The following is a 17,369-nucleotide window of genomic DNA, read 5'->3' on the forward strand; positions in this document are numbered from 1 at the left end:
AGAAAAGGCAAGCAAATAATATGAACAATTGCCAGTGCCATCAATCTAATAAAACATCTTAGAGGCCCTAAGAACCCTCAAAATTGACTGCTGTGGGTTGGGTGATTTAAGGTCTGGAAAATTAATGCTAATCACCACCCACACCCAACAGGTGAATCTGCATTTCCTAATATTGAATATCACTTGGAGGAAGCTCTGAGGGAAGCAAGGGGATGGAATTGAACTTCAATGCCCACCTCACAGAGTGGCTTGATAGGACCACCAATGACAATGCTGACTGAGACCGAAGGAATCAGCAATCACATTGGGGTCACATCAGTCAGTGAGGCAACCAACTCGAGGCAGTAACTTAACTGACCACTCATCATCAACCCACCGACCATGGACACGGACACTGCCATCCACTATATCACGGGCAGAAATGGCTAATATACCGCTGTTGTGCAGACAACATCCAATCTCCACAATGAGCACATACTCCAACATGTAGTGTGACAATAGGAGTGTGCTAATTGCACAGAAGAAAGACTGATGTAGCAGCCCAAAGCGAAGGAGCCACAAGACTCTGTGGCCTGCCATCATCTGCAGCAGTATTGTATATTATCACTATCTATAACCTCATTACCCGAAATATTCCTCATAAGCATCATCACTGTCAAAAGCAGGATGCTTGGTTCAATGCAATGTTTAGACAGGCATTCCAGTCGCAGCAACAGGAACAGCTTAGATTATGGTACATTCCGAATGAAACATCTACCTGCAGACTAAATATGAAAAGCAGCAAGTTCCGCATGGTTCTGATCCATTGCTTTGTAACCAATGGATCAGAGCAAAGATCTTCAGCAAAACCACACCCAGTTAATAATGGTGGTGGACAATCAGGTAAGCAACAAAGAGAAGAGGAGTCTCCATGAGCACCCCATCCTCAGGCATGGTGGAGCCTAGCGGGTGTGTGCAAGACACAAGACTGGAGTATATTCAAACATCTTCAGCCAAAAGTACCGGGTCAACCAATCCACTCTGCCTTCTCCTGAGGTCTGTAACATCATGCATACCTGGGTCCAGGAAATTCAGTTCAATTCACGTGAGATTTAAGGCGCGGATATGTTCACTATATAGCAAAGACAATTGGTTTGTAATGCTGAAAATATGGGTCAAAAAGCGAGCTGTTACTCCAGCATTCTTTCCAGTTCAATAATAACACCGGCATTAAACAGTTAATTTTGAAGATTGCCCAGTTTCTTCTCATCCAGCAAAAACTAGATAAATCAAACCTGGCCAAATGCAGGCACAAGCACATCCTTGCAGACATAGTAAATTGGTTGAAAGGTTAATCAATAGTGCCATGAAGCATAACTTAGGTATCAACAACTTGCTTACCAAGGCTCAGTATCAGATTCCACCAGAACCTTTCATCTCCAGACATAATCAAAGCCTTGATACAGATATAGCGGCAAGAGTTGAATTCAACCGGGTATGGAATCAAAGGCCTCTCACAAACTCAAATTAATGGGAGAAAAAGCGAAAAGCCTCTCGGTGGTTGAAGTCATTCCGATGAAACGATGCTGGTTGGCTGTCGGAGGTGGATCATAGCAGCCCCAGAACTGCACAGCAGGAGATTCTCGGAACTTCAGCTGCTTCATCAATGACCTTTCCTCCATCATATGCTCAGGATTGAGACTGTTGATGATTGTGCAGTATTCAGATTCATATCACAAATTTCTGATAACGCAACAGCAAATGCCAGCGCAGATCAAGCTGTAGAAAACGCACAGTCGTGGAAGAATTGGCATGTGTCATTTGTGCCATATAAATGCCAGGGCATGATCGAATTTAACAAGAAAAAGCCCAGTCATGTTCACATGACCTTCAGTTGCACCAGCATTGCTGATCCCCTTGCACAAATAGCTTGAAGGTTCCCATGCATCAGTAATTTAACTGGACTAGTTATATGAATAAATTGGTTACGAGTAGGGCAGAGGTTGGACACTCTGCGAAGAATGACTCTAATCCTGACTCCTCAAAGCTTATTCACCAACTGGCAGCATCAAGCTGAGAGAGGTTGCATACTCACCTGTGCACCTGCATGGATGCAGGCACAGTAACACTCAAGAAAATTTCCAGCTGCCAGATGGAGCAACTCGGTTGATAAGTAGCCCTGTCAAGACACATTTTTTCATCATCACACAGTATGGCCTCAGAACAAATGATATATATGATACACTGCAGCAATTCGCTAAGATTAATTCAGCAGGGACTCCGTTACCTTTGACTTCTACCACTAAGCAATGTTGTGGGAAATCCATCATCTCCACGCTCCTCTCCAAGTCACGCATCATATTGACTTGGAAATATATCCGCATTCCTTCATTGGCACTTGTTCAATATCCAGGAATTCCTAACGTAACAACATAGTAGGAGTACCATCACCATAAGGACTGCAGTCGTTCAAAGAGAATGGCCAGAGTCAGCTTTTCAAGGCAACTACAAATAGGCAATGAATTATATATCACAACCAACTTCTAAAGCAATCGTATCAGCCTGTTCAGCAACCATCAGGGAAGACAACATTTAATGTTTCAGGTCTGGGCGCTTTGTGACATCTGCAGGATATTACAGATGATCAAAATATACAATTGCTGTAGTGAGAGGCTAAATTCTACAAATGAAAGCTTAAATTAAATCATTAATGACATAAAATACCTTCAAAAGATAAAATGCTTCTGAAATATGCATTCGTTGGTGCTTTTATAATAGTTTAAATCCTTAATTTAAACATTAGACATTTCAGTTACTGAGGAGAAAATGATGTTTGATAAATATTGCGAAGAAAAACTGAAGACAATCTTTGGATTGATTTGTTGGAGAAAGATGATGTAATACCATCTAGCGGCCAGATTGTGCTATTAAACGACAAGGGGCTGACGCCAGCAGTTTCCACTTTTCACCTGGGTAATGGAATATATAATAAATACAATTTGACACAGTATTGTGACAGACAACTCAGAAAAGGGAGTACGGGTCCTCAAATTCCATGGTGTTCTACCGGTTTTCCAAGGGAACGTCTGTGGAAGAGAGGTGGATCCCCAGATAATCAGTGTAAATCGGTTTTAATTTATTTACGACATTTCTTGGGGGCGTCCCCCGCTGTGCCAATGGATAGCTCCTTTAAATTTTCGAGCAAAGATTTTTCATAAGATATGGACAGAAAAATACAAGCCACAGCTCACATGTGGTGCTCATCAATATCACTTGAAATGAATCATTCAAATCTTAACGGCTTAGCTTATTCATGGGATATCATTGCACCGATCACTCAGAATTGCAGCTACATTCAGCTCTGAGACAGAATCATTTAAACTATATCGACATTCCGTGAGTTAGGGCTTTGTTTCAGTAAGATGACCTGACAGAGCGGTACGTTTTCATTAAAGAAGAGAGGATTCATAAGGGATCTCTCCGTCATTTAACAAATAATTTCGCAAATTGATACTTTACAGAGTATCACACTATTTAACCTTGACTGTGAGCCCAGAACAAGAGGGCATATCTACTAAATTAACAAGCCTCAGGCAATATATTCATAAACATTCGGTAAGGTGCCAAACAAGAGATCATGACATACAATTAGGGCTCTTGCATTTGGCGTAATATATTAGTGTGGATTGAAGAGTGGTTAACTGACAGAAAACGGAGAGTAGGTATAAGTGGGTCATTTTTGGGTTGACAGGTTGAAACTAGTGGGGTATCGCAGGGATCAGTGTTTGGGCTTCAGCGATTTACAATCTATATCAATGTCTTAGATGAGGGGACTAATTGTAACGTATCCAGGTTTGCTGATGATGTAAAGCTAAGTGGGAAAATAAGCTGTTCTGAGTCTATGTCCCCGAGTTTTAGTTCCACCTATGAGTGGAAATATCCTTTCTGCATCCGCCTTGTTGAGTCCCCTCGTTATCTTATATTTTTTGTAAAGATCACCTCTCATTCTTCTGCACTCCAATGTGTAGAAATCCAACCTACTCATCCTATATTCATAATGCAACCCCTCATCTCCGGTGTCAAACTAGTGAACATTCTCTGAACAGCCTCCAATGCACGTATATCCTTCATTAAATATGGAGACCGAAACTGCACGTAGTACTCTAGGTGTGGCCTTACCAATACCCTATACAGTTGTAGCAGGACTTATCTGCTTTTATACTCTACCCCCCCTTAAAATAAAGACCAGCATTCCATTTACCTCTCTGATTATTGCTGTACCTGCATACTAACGTTTTGTGCTTCATGCACAAGGACTCCCAGGTCCCTCTGTACAGCAAAACTTTGCAATTTTTCTACATTTAAATTGTAATTTGATTTTCAATTTTTTCTGCCAAAGTGGGCAACCTCACATTTTCCCCACATTATAATCCATCCGCCAGATACTTGCTCACGCACTTAGCCTGTCTGTTTCACCCTGAAGATGTTTTTGTCCTCCTCACAATTTGCTTTCCCATCCATCTTTATATCATCAGCAAACGTCCCTTCATCCAAGTTATTAATATAGATTATAAATAGTTGAGGACCCAACAACGATTCCTGCGGCATCCCACTAGTCCCTACTTGCCAATCAGAAAATGACCCATTTGTACGACTCTCTTTTCTCTGTTAGTTAGCAAATCAACTCTCCATGCTAATATATTATCCCCAATCTTGTGAACTTCAAAGACTGCAAGTGGATATATACAGGTTAAGTGAGTGGGAAAGAACATGGCAGGTGTGTTATAATGGGAAGAAATGGGAAGTTATCCACATTGTTAGGAAGAATAGAATAGCAGATTTTATTCTAATGGTGAAAGATTGTGAAATGTAGGTATTCAATGTGACCTGGTTTTCCTCGTACACGAATCATAAAAAGATAATATGAAGGCATAGCACGCAATTAGAAAAGTAATTTGTGTGTTGGCATTTATAACAAAGTGATTGCTGTATAAGCGTAAATAATTATTTCTACAATTATGAAGTGCCTTGGTGAATACACTCTTGGTCTCCTTATCTAAGGAAGGATATACTTGCTTTAAAGGGAGTGCTGCGGATGTTCACCAGACTGATTTTTGGGATCAGCGGCTTCTCCTATGAGGATAGATTGAATAGACTAGGACGACATTCTCTAGTGTTTATAAGAATGAGATGTCATCTCATTGAAACATATATATTTCTTAAAGGGCTTGACTGGGTAAATGTTGAGAGGTAGTTTCCCCTGGCTGGAACGACTGGAAGTAGGGGGCATAGTCTCAGAATAAGGGGTCGGCCATTCAGGACGGAGATGAGGAAAATTTCTTCACTCAGAAGGTTGTGAATATTTAAATTCTCTACCCCAGAGAGCTGAGGATGCTCAGTCGTTGATTATATTCAAGGCTGATATCAAGGGATTTGGGGAAAGGGAAGGAAAGTGGAGTTGAGGTAATAAATCAGCCAAGATCTCATAATTGAGGAAGGCTTGCTTCCACTTGAAAATTGAGTTCGCAGGTGACTGAACAGTCTCTGTCACAGGTGGGATAGACAGTCCTTGAAGGACGGGGTGGGTGTGGAGTCTGGTTTGCCGCATGCTCTTTCCACTGCCTCTGCTTTTTTTCTGCATGCTATCAGCGATGAGATTCGAGTTGCTCAGCAGCCTCCCGGATGTTCTTCCTTCAATTAGTGTGATCTTTGGCCAGGGACTCCCAGGTGTCGGTAGGGATGTCGCACTTTATCAAGGACGCTTTGAGGGTGTCCTTGAAACGTTTCTTCTGCCCAAATGGGGCTTGCATGCCGAGTAGAACATCCGAGTAGAGAACTTGCTTTGGATTCTTGTGTCGGCCATGCGAACGAAGTGGCCTGCCAACGGAGCTGATCGAGAACACTAATCTTGGTGCGTCTGTCTTCCCAGGCGATTTGCAGTATCTTGCGGAGACATAGTTGGTGATATTTCTCCAGCGACCTGAGGTGCCTAATAAATATGGTCCACGTCTCTCAACCATACAGGAGGGCGGGTATCAGATTGTTGCCAGATTTGAGGACCTGATCTTCGAACACTCTCTTTCTGATGCGGTCGAAGGCTGTGCTGGTGCACTGGAGGTGGTGTTGAACCTCGTCGTCGATGTCTGCACTTGCTGATAATAGGCTCCTGAGGTTTGGAAAGTGGTCTAGGTTGTTCAGGGCCACGCCGTGGATCTTGATGACTGGGGGGCAGTGCTGCGTAGTGGGGTCAGGTTAGTGGAGGACCTTTGTCTTATGGATGTTTAGCGTAAGGCCCGTGCTGTTGTACGCCTCGGTGAAGATGTTGACGATGACTTGATGTTCAGCCTCTGAATGTGTGCAGATGCAAGCATGATCTGCTTACTGTAGCTCGATGACAGAGGATGGAATGGTCTTGGATCTGGTCTGGAGGAGAGAAATGTTGAACAGGTTCTCACTGGTTCTATAGTTTAGTTCCACTCCAGCGGAAAGCTTGTTGAGTGTGAGGTGGAGCAATGCCTTGCAGATGAACAGCTTTAAAACGAGCAGAATGAAAGTCTGTTCAGGAATGCATCTGAGGTTTTTAAGGTACATATAGATATGATAAAGACATAATGTAGGTCACCTAATGATGCCAGGAACGTCTTACATTCCATTCCTGTTCTGTCGCAAAGTAAGCAACTCAGAGTGGCATGCATTGATGAGATGAGACTGGTCTCAGAATGAATAAATCAAGTCATGTGATTGGTGCAACTCCCGATTGTTAACCTTTGTCCTTTAAGTGACATCTTACCTTTCGTTACAGCAATTTTAGTGTACATTTTGTGAACTTGCCACATCAGTCAACCCTGGCACATCTGGAAGACATCCCAGTTAACAACTGCAGAGTTGTACTGGAAGTGGATTGTTAGGTGTATCAGCTGTGGTTCAGTGGCTAGCACACTAGCTCCTGAGTAAGAAATTTGTGGGTTCAAGTCCCACTCCAGATACATGAGCCCATAGAGTTAGGCTGATACCCCAGTGCAGTGCCGAGCGAGTGCTGCACTGTTGGAAGTGCCACCTTTTGGATGAGATGATAAACTAAGGCCCCGTCTGCTCTCTCTATTGGACGTAAAATATCCCATGGCACATTTCGCACATTACAACAGTGACTGTACTAGCAAAGTACCTCATTGGCTGAATACATTTTGAGACGTCTGGTGGGCTTGAAAGGCACGATATAAATGCACGTTTTTCCATCATGAGGAATTCAACTTGCCCCCAATCTACGCGATCCTGAATGGCATATTTGTTGTGCCTTATCAGCTGATGCAATTCATTGCAAATAAATCAAGCTGATACTTGAAAACAACAGCAAGGCAAAGCAAGTTGAATTGCCTTTGGCGTTGCATTGTTGTGCATCTTAATCACCTTGCAGGTGTATGGAATCCACCAAACCTGAACTTTAATGAGTCAGTAGATGAATCCTTCTGAATGTCACATCCATCAGCAATATGAAGCATATAGAAATATGGTCTAGAAATTCTTCCAGGGCAGTATGGCAAAATGGGTGAACGTGAATGGGAGCTGGTTTTAGATTCCACTCGAATTTCTTTTCAATTGTTTCAGTGGAAAATAATTTGGGAGAATATAAAACCGGCTTCTGATTATATAACGTCTGCTTCCTTCTTTGGCCGAAATCAACTCAAATCTATTTTGTGTTAAGTGCCTATCGTGTCAGTCTCCGTCAACCTACCAGCAGGAATATCAGTTTCAACTGATCTCTAAAGAATGCACAAACTGATACAGAAGGTACAAGATATGGGTTGAAATTATGTCTCATCTGAATATGATCGCGACTTGCTGCACTATTTATTCGATTGTTACAAAGGCCCGCTGTTGTAGAAATGTGGTGATAGTTTCTGTCGGTGCTCTATTCTCTGCTGCTGGAGGGCAAGTCACGTTCTGCATTGGCCAGCAGGTGAGGTCTCAGTGGAGGAGGTCATCAGGAGAAGGTACTTACTCTTCCTCCCCAGCGGTAGAAATGTTTTCCGACAGGCACATATAGAAACATAGAAACATAGAAAATAGGTGCAGTAGGTGGCCATTCGGCCCTTCGAGCCTGCACCACCATTCAATAAGATCATGTCTGATCATTCCTTCAGTACCCCTTTCCTGTTTTCTCTCCATACCCCTTGATCCCCTTAACCATAAGGGCCATAGCTAACTCCCTCTTGAATATATCCAATGAACTGGCATCAACAACTCTCTGCAGCAGGGAATTGCACAGGTCAACAACTCTCTGAGTGAAGAAGTTTGTCCTCTTCTCAGTTCTAAATGGCCTACCCCTTATCCTGAGACTATGTACCCTGGTTCTGGACTTCCCCAACATTGAGAACATTCTTCCCGCATCTAACCTGTCCAGTCCCATCAGGATCTTATCTATGAGATCCCCTCTTATTCTTCTAAACGCCAGTGAATAAAGGCCCAGTTGATCCAGTCTCTCCTCATATGACAGCCCAGCAATGCGTGGAATCAATTTGGTGAACCTTCGTTGCACTCCCTCAATAGGAAAGACGTCCTTCCTCAGACTAGGAGATCAAAACTGAACAAAATATTCCAGATGAGGCCTCACTAAGGCCCTGTACAACTGCAGTGAGACGTCGCTGCTACGATATTCAAATCCCCTAGCTATGAAGGCCAACATACCATTTGCCTGCTTTACCACCTGCTGTACCTGCGTGCCCACTTTCAGTGACTGATGAATCATGACACCCAGGTCTCGTTGCACCTCCCCTTTTCCTAGTCTGCCGACATTCAGATAATATTCTGCCTTCGTGTTTTTTCCCCCAAAATGGATAACCTCACATTTATCCACATTATGCTGCATCTGCCATGTATTTGCCCACTCACCTAATCTGTCCAAGTCACCCTGCAGCCTCTTAGCGTCCTCCTCACAGCTCACACCGCCAGTTTAGTGTCATCCGCAAACTTGGAGATATTACACTCTATTCCTTCATCCAAATCGTTAATGTATATTGTAAAGAGCTGGGGTCCCAGCACTGATCCCTGGGGCACCCCACTCGTAACTATCTGCCATTCGGAAAAGGACCGACTCTCTGCTTCCTCTCTGCCAACCAATTCTCTATCCATGTCAGTACATTACCCTCAATACCATGCGCTTTGATTTTGTACAGCAATCTCTTGTGCGGGACTATGTCAAAAGCCTTTTGAATGTCCAAATACACCACATCCACTGGTTCTCCCTTGTCCACTTTACTAGTTACATCCTCAATAATTTCCAGAAGATTCGTCAAGCATGATTTCCCTTTCATAAATCCATGCTGATTCGGTCCGATCCTGTCACTGCATTCCAAATGGGCTGCTATTTCATCCTTAATGATTGATTACAACATTTTCCCCACTACCGATGTCAGGCTAACTGGTCTTTAATTAGCCGCTTTCTCTCTCCCTCCTTTTTAAAAAAGTGCCGTTACATTAGCTACCCTCCAGTCCATAAGAACTGATCCAGAATCGATAGATTGTTGGAAAATTATCACCAATGCATCCACTATTTCTTGGGCCACTTCCTTAAGTACTCTGGGATGCAGACTATCAGGACCCGGGGATTTATCGGCCTTTAATCCCATCAATTTCCCTAAAATAATTTCCCGCCTAATAAGTATATCTTTCAGTTCCTCTTTCTCACTAGACCCACTGTCCCCTATTACATTCGGAAGGTTATTTGTATCTTCCTTTGTGAAGACAAAACCAAAGTATTGGTTCAATTGGTCTGCCATTTCTTTGCTCCCCATTATAAATTCACCTGAATTGAACTGCAAAGGACCTGCGTTTGTCTTTACTAATCTTTTTCTCTTATCCTATTTATAGAAGCTTTTGCAGTCAGTTTTTATGTGCCCTGCAAGCTTCCTCTCGTACTCTATTTTCCCCTTCTTAATTAAACTCTTAGTCCTCATCTGTTGAATTCTAAATTTCTCCCAGTCCTCAGGTTTGTTGCTTTTTCTAGCCAAGTGATATGCCTCTTCCTTGGTTTTAACACTATCCTTAATTTCCCTTGTTAGCCATGGCTGAGCCACCTCACCAGTTTTATTTTTTACTCCAGGCAGGGATGTACAATTGCTGAAGTTCATCCATGTGATATTTAAATATTTGCCATTGCTTATCCACCGTCAACCCTTTAAGTATCTTCTGCCAGTCTATTGTAGCCAATTCACACCTCATACCGTCGAAGTTACCTTTCCTTAAGTTGAGGACACGAGTTTCCGAATTAACTTTGTCACTCTCCATCTTAATAAGGATTTCTACCATATTATGAACACTTTTCCCCAAAGGGCCTCGCACAACAAGATTGGTAATTAGTCCCTTCTCATTACACATCACCCAGTCTATGATGGCCAGCTCCCAGGTTGGTTACTCGACTTTTTGTTTGAGAAAACCATCCCTAATACACTCCAGGAAATCCTCCTACACTGCATTGCTACCAGTTAGGTTAGCCGAATCTATATGTAGATTAAAGTCGTCCATGATTACTGCTGTATCTTTATTGCACACATCCCTTATTTCTTGTTTGATGCTGTTCCCAACCTCATTACTACTATTTGGAGCACTCAATGGACACAGATGGCAGCGTGCACAAGAGCATCGTCACCAGAATCTGGTCAGAAACTAGGAAAACTTTGAATGACCTGGCAGCATTGCTAAGGTAAGACTCCTAACTCTTGTCTTGCATCACCCTCTGCAGAAACTTAAATTGCCAGAAGGCCCATCACTCACAACCCTTCTCTCCCTGATTACCAGAATTCTCCTTGATTCACTGCCGCACATTTGAATCTATCTCCTTCAGCCACTAATGGCAAGCTCTGCCCAACCTACACTCTACACGATTATTGCCTTCCTCTCTTTACACCTGTACCATTGTTGACACACCAGCACCACTTTTCTATCTTGAGATGCAGATCCTGAAAGCGTCTTACTGGGCTACCAATAAATCTCTCCTAGAGTACAGGGCATGTTAGCGATGAATAGGCGAGTAAATATGAGCGCAAGGGGGAAAAAAGTGCCCATTTCATGTCCTCCCTTTAATCAAGGACGACGTCATGAATCTCATGGCTAATTCCAAGGTTGGAGGATGTGTCCTGCAGGGTTCTTGGTGACACGATACCCATTCTCAAGGGAATCATACCCTCTCTCGCATTGCACATCAAAGTGCAGTTGCTTTTAACAGCCGCTGATCTGACTCGAATTACATTTTAAACTAAATGCAAATTATTGTCCCTCTCTGCCTTTTCAGGGAAACAACATTTGCCCAGAGGCCGAGTATTTGGAAGAGGGGAAGACGCATGGTCATTCAAGCTTATTTAACAAACTCGAGCATTATGAATACATTAATGGATAAATTAGCTGGTTCTGGATTGGGAGAGTCGCCGAGCACTAGAGCACGGTACAGTGGACAGTGGGATAGGATGGTCAGGAAGCAGCTTCCCACAGGGCGAGATCCTATCTTAGCCCTGCTGTACTGGGCAAAGGTGAAGATTTTGAGGCCCCGCCTCAATTGAAAGACTGCTTCCTATACGGCAGTACCGTTTCAGTGCATTAGCCAGTTTGCACGCGACCTTGCAAACAATGGCAGAGGGCATGGAAAAGGCCAGCTCTGCCGTCTGTGGGTCTACCAGTTCGGTATTGAGATCTCGCAGTCAAGGATGGAGTGACTCAATGGGAATCAATGGTACTGTATGTCGGGCGGGGCATCTAATGGTTATCCAATTTCATACCAGCCAATTTCCACTCATGCCTATGACGAATTACTATCCCAATACATCCATATAAATATCCCGGTTAGGGTACAGTAGCATGGTGGTTAATATCACTGAATTACTAATCCAGCGACCTGGACGAATGATCTTTGAGAGGTGAGTTCAAATCGCACCATGGCAGCTGGGGAATATAAATTCAGTGAAATAAATAAATCTGTAATATAAAAACATAACATCAGTAATAATTGTAAAAACACATCTGGTTCACTCATGTCCCTTATGGAAGGAAATCTGCCAACCTTACCCAGTCTGCCCCGCATGTGACCCCAGACCCACACCAATGTGATTGACACTTACTCTGTCCTCAGTTGCATAAGGCAGCTCATCACCACCTTCTCTACAAAAAAAATGTTAGTCTTGTTGGCGAAGCCCACATCTCCTAAATGAAAAAAAATGACAGATTCACCTTGCAATTATTTTCCTCTTTCCAACTGCAGCAAAATGTCCTGCTGTAAGCGAAAGTGCTTCTTCCAATAACATGGGTACCAGCAGCAGCTTGTGGAGACGCAAAACAGGCAGAATCGCTTTCGCCGCCCATTATACCACAAACCAAATATTCACTGCTGTTGAACTCAAATTAATTTAATACCAGCCAAAGCGATAGCGTCCTATGAGATACCCATCTCCAATTGCACCTCCTTGCATTTACATACCATGTTTAACATAGGAAACCAGTCCAAAACACTTCATAGATGCCTAATGAAACAATAATCGATGCCGGGCCAAGCAGCACGGTATCAGAATAAGTCTGGGCACAAAGGTAGGTGTTAGGGACGGTCTTAAAGGGGGTGACGGATAGTGAGGTTGAGCAGTGTAGGGATGGAATTCAATTACGAGTGGCTTAAGTGGCTGTAGATATGGCTGCCCATTGTGATGCGAATGGAGATTGGGTGCACATGGGGTTATAATTGGATTAACAGAGAGTTCGGATGGCATTTTAGGCCTGGAGCAGGTTACAGAGGAAGAAAGATATATAATGAGCTGAGGTTAATGTTGGGTGGATAATATAAATCTGATTAGGAATAACTGGGTGTAATTTTAACATTACACCGTAATGTAAAACATGTGATATCGGCTGGACCACTCCCACTAACCTCTCCCGATTTTTTTTCCCTTTCAGGTTAATGGATACGGAGAAGGAGGAACTGGTCTGATGAATGACGCAGTCGACAACGCCTGTGTTATGCTTTTGTGTCATAGCGGAATTACTCCCATTGAGTCGGGAGGTGACAATTGCATGGATAAAGGTTTCAGCATCAGATCAGATGAGCAAAGGTTCGGGGGAGGGCAATATTACTGAGGGGAAATTTGACGGTCTACATCCACTGCATGAGTCACCCTGGACCAACTGTCTAACCAATGGCAGCTGCCATCTAGATGGAGTGACGTAGCAATAGTCACAGGGGTGTGGATATGTTAAGTGTGAGATTGCAATATGGTTTGCATTCTCTGGGGATCGTAGAGCTCACGTTAATTACTAACTTGTTCATTCGACAGGTACAGATAATGATCGTTGTTATGTACCTTAACCCTCTCACTGGAGGATTGTATAAATCAATCTTCTTTCGGTGCATTGCCTCGTTTCTGCCACTCCGGCTTTCAGCAGATCATGGGACCACAGTCTCTTCAGATAGAATATTTCTATCCGATTCTTGTATGTATTGGTGTTCCTGGTAAGTATTTGCTAACCATGACTAATTTTAGTATCCTGTTGTTTTCCCCACATTACAAGGACTACACTCCAACAGTACTTCATTGGCTGTAAAGTGGTTCGAGACGTCCGGAGGCCATGAAAAGCACTATACAAATGCAAGTATGTCTATCATAACATGTCCATTAATGAGCTCGTCTGATTTACGTCCCCATTGATATCAACAGAAATGGAAATCGATCCGGTTCTATCTCATTGATTGGGCGGTCAACCCCTCCACATTACTACGCAGGTAGCGAGGGTGAAAATGGACCCTGTGACATTTACTTGCCAGACGTGGCTCAGTGGTAGCCCTCTCGTACTCCGAGTCCAGAAGATCTTGGATTCAGGTCCTACTTCAGTGACTTGAGCTCAGTTTTTAAGCTGACATTTAGATGCAGTAGTGAGAGGGCGCTGCACCGTCACAGATGACACCTTTTACATGAGATGTGAACAAATAATAGGTGTGAGCCTGAAAATTCACCTTGTGCCCTAAATGCCCGCTATTGGATCGGCCACCCATTATACACAGCACCTGATATTCAGTTGCATTGCAGTTAAGACAGCCTGCCCACGATGCCATGAGCTTACAACCTGGAAAGTTGCATTAGGAATGCACCCATTGAGTATATCATATGAGCAGATCATGAAGTTCCTCCAAGAAAGTGCCTAATCGAAAGATTTCCACGAGGATCAGCACTTCCTCTTTCGATTAGGCATGTTACAGACTTCTGGTCTCAAGATCGAGTTCAACAATTTCAGATCATAGCACCTGCGCCTACTTTTTTACATGGCAGATGTCGATGATTCTGCCATTCCCATTTACACCTCTTCTTTACACATCTTTTGTTTCGTTATTGTCCCATTACAATCTCATTTTGCTTTGCACTATCAGACCTTTTGTCATTTAATCTCTCCTGCCTTGCACCCATATGACAAACATTCCTTTTTTTTATTGTCTGCCCACCCACTTTCCCTGCACCTGCAACTGCATAAAATCTGTTACATGTCTAATTTTTGCAGTTCTGAAGAAAAGTCACTGAACTTAAACGTTAACTCTGTTCCACAGAGGCTGCCTGATCTGCTGAGGATTTTCAGCACTACATATTAACTATTAGCTCTAGTGTTAAATGGGCGACATGAATTGGCTGCCCTTTATATACCACAACTTATATTCCTGTTACACGACTTCCACGGAAAAATAAAATCAGGCGTGGTATTCAGTGAATGACCAATTAAATATCACTATTTTGCACCCATATAATGTTAAAATTAAACCCCACGCTCCTCCGGTCTCGCGATTCCTAGCCCCTTGAATTCTAATGGGGTTTCCATGTACATCTTTGCTGACTGTTTTGCTAACTGTCCTGATTTTGAATTACTTCCAGCGAACCTGATGACAGTTTTGATTCTTTTCCAAGGAAAGTGTGGTCTTTCCAAAGGGATCGCTCGTTATATGATGGCCATGGCTGCAGGAGGCCTAATGGTTCTCTTCTTTAATGTTATTGTGAGCCATATCATCAAGTATAATTTCCCAGATTCATTATTGAATTACACTTACATGTGTCATTTCAGTGCCTTCATGCAAGGGCTTAGCATTCAACTTTCCATTTGGTTAACAATGTCGTTCACCTTTGACCGCTTCATAGCCATTTGTTGCCAGAACTTGAAGTCAACATATTGCACTGAAAGAACGGCCACGGTGGTTACCATAAAGGTGTGTGTGCTTAACATTTTGATCAATGTTCCCATGTTTTTCCGCCATGAGCCCAATCATATTATTAACAACAAACCATGGGGCTGCCGCACCGTAACAGGATACTTTACTTTACCAGCATGGAAAGCTTACCAATGGATTACGAACATCTCAAGCATGTTTCTTCCAATCCCTTTGCTTTTGCTGTTAAATTCTCTTACTGCCAGGCACATCTTATTAGCGAGTATCGCCCGCAGAGCCCTGAAGAGCCACAGCAATGGAGAGATTGGCAGTGATCCCGAGATGAAGAGCCAAAGAACATCCATCATCCTGCTCTTCACTATCTCGGGGAGCTTTATTGTGCTCTCGGCGCTAATTACTGTAATACACATATGTATCGGTGTCACGGAGATGGGTACGTTCCAAGGTTCAAACTCCCTTTATTTGGCTGTTAAAGTCACAGTTCTCTTGATGTGCATGACTTCCTGTAGAAACACTTGTATTTATGCAATGACCCAGAGGAGATTCAGAGCAGAGATGAGGAATATGTTGAAATATCCGTATACTCTCGTTATTAACTTATTTAAATAATATTTACAGCAGGAAACAAAACAAATATATTTATCTGGCGTTTCGGTTGCAAATTTATTCAAGTCATTTTTAAATTCTTAGTGCACCACCCATTCTGGATTGCCAAAGTCCACTTGGTTTATGAACTCCTGGAAGAATCCGCATAGCTTGTCAATGCAATATCTTCCCCTTCAGAATCTCTGGTTACTTTTGTTCAACAGGTTATTAATATCCACTGACTTTGAATGCTGGAAGACAGGGTGCCGTGCACCAACAGAGGGGTTCGCAGTTTGAAATGATTAAGACCTTAAACGCAGTACCTCAACAGTCACGAGCATAAAAAAAATCAGTGGTACACTGGGTTTTATGGTAAGGGGTAGAGAGTATAAAAATAGAGATAAAATGGTGAATCTATATCAGACTTAATGAGATCACAGTGGTAGTACTTTGTGCAGTTTTGTGATTCACACCATAGGAAAGATTGGAGGCAATTAAAAGGGTACATGGAAATAGACAATTATTCAGAAGGAATTGAAAAACTTGGCTTATTTTCAGTCAGAGGAGAATCCATTACAGGATGAATTAAAAGTCGTTCAAAATTAAGAAAGGATGGATCAACGTAGAAAGAAATAAAGATTTGTGGGCCGAGAAGTAGTGGTCATCGATTTTAAGATTTAGTGGGAAAAATCATTATTTCCCCATTTGATGGCTGTAACTTTTGAAAGCTGGGGTGCTTAGCACCAGGTGCTAATGCTTCCTAGCTTTCAAAAAATTGTCTTTAGCACACTAGGAAGAAGTGGATAACTAAATCAAGTGCTGCCTTTCCTTCTTAGAAAGCTAAAGAACGATGGCAGGATGGAAACTTTAGCAGCACCGCATGCTGGGACTACTAGCGCTCAGTATCCCTTCCCCTCCCTTAAATTAAAGGGCCATTGCTCTAGAATCTGCTATTTAAAAGTCACCTATCTCTACCACAGAGCACCGACGATCCCATGCGATGAATTCGGCAGTCAAGCAGCGTGCCAGGCTTAACAATTGCGGGCAAGAACCCGCAAAGAAAATGGCATCAACAAAGGTAAGTTTTTTTTAAATTAGCTAGGCCACCTCACCTTTAACTATCGCCTGGTAACGGCTGGCCGCTCGATCAATGCCTCATGCAGCTGTGAGCAATTTTGACCGGGTGCTGAATAAACTTCATTACAGGTCGGATTGTGATGCTGTAGAATGCATTGTCCATATTAACGATTGACGCAAAGACTATGTCACATTTAAGAATAGGTTAGATAGGGTACTTGAAGGAAATTGGAATCTAATTACATTGGAGTAGTGCGACCACACTACTGCCTGGTTTTAGGACTACTGCCTACGTAGATGACAAAAACTGGTGCAGACTGGTTGGTCCAAACTACCTGTTACCGTTATGCAATTTCAAAGTAGTTCATTTTCCCCCCTGATTTTTGATTTGTATTTCTTATGCGGGCAAGGCTGCGTGCATAACTAATCCCTGGCTGCAATGAGAAGGTGATCGTGTGCCTTCAATTTCATCAGCTTCCCTCTCTCTGCTGGCGCTGCAATGATGGTGTTAGCAAGGAGAATCCACGATACTGAAACAGCAACCATGATG

The 17,369-nt window shown here is 42.9% G+C and overlaps 1 protein-coding gene across 1 annotated transcript; it reads left to right on the top strand.

Annotated features, from left to right (window-relative positions):
* Positions 1–13,398: 13,398 nt before the first annotated feature.
* On the top strand, positions 13,399–15,766 carry LOC139230410 (probable G-protein coupled receptor 139). Its single transcript, XM_070862249.1, has 2 exons — positions 13,399–13,462; positions 14,901–15,766. The coding sequence occupies exons 1-2, from the start codon at positions 13,399–13,401 to the stop codon at positions 15,764–15,766; spliced, it is 930 nt and encodes a 309-aa protein (XP_070718350.1).
* The last annotated feature ends 1,603 nt before the right edge of the window (positions 15,767–17,369 follow it).

Source organism: Pristiophorus japonicus, chromosome 19 (genome assembly GCF_044704955.1).
Source record: "Pristiophorus japonicus isolate sPriJap1 chromosome 19, sPriJap1.hap1, whole genome shotgun sequence".
NCBI lineage: Eukaryota > Metazoa > Chordata > Chondrichthyes > Pristiophoridae > Pristiophorus > Pristiophorus japonicus.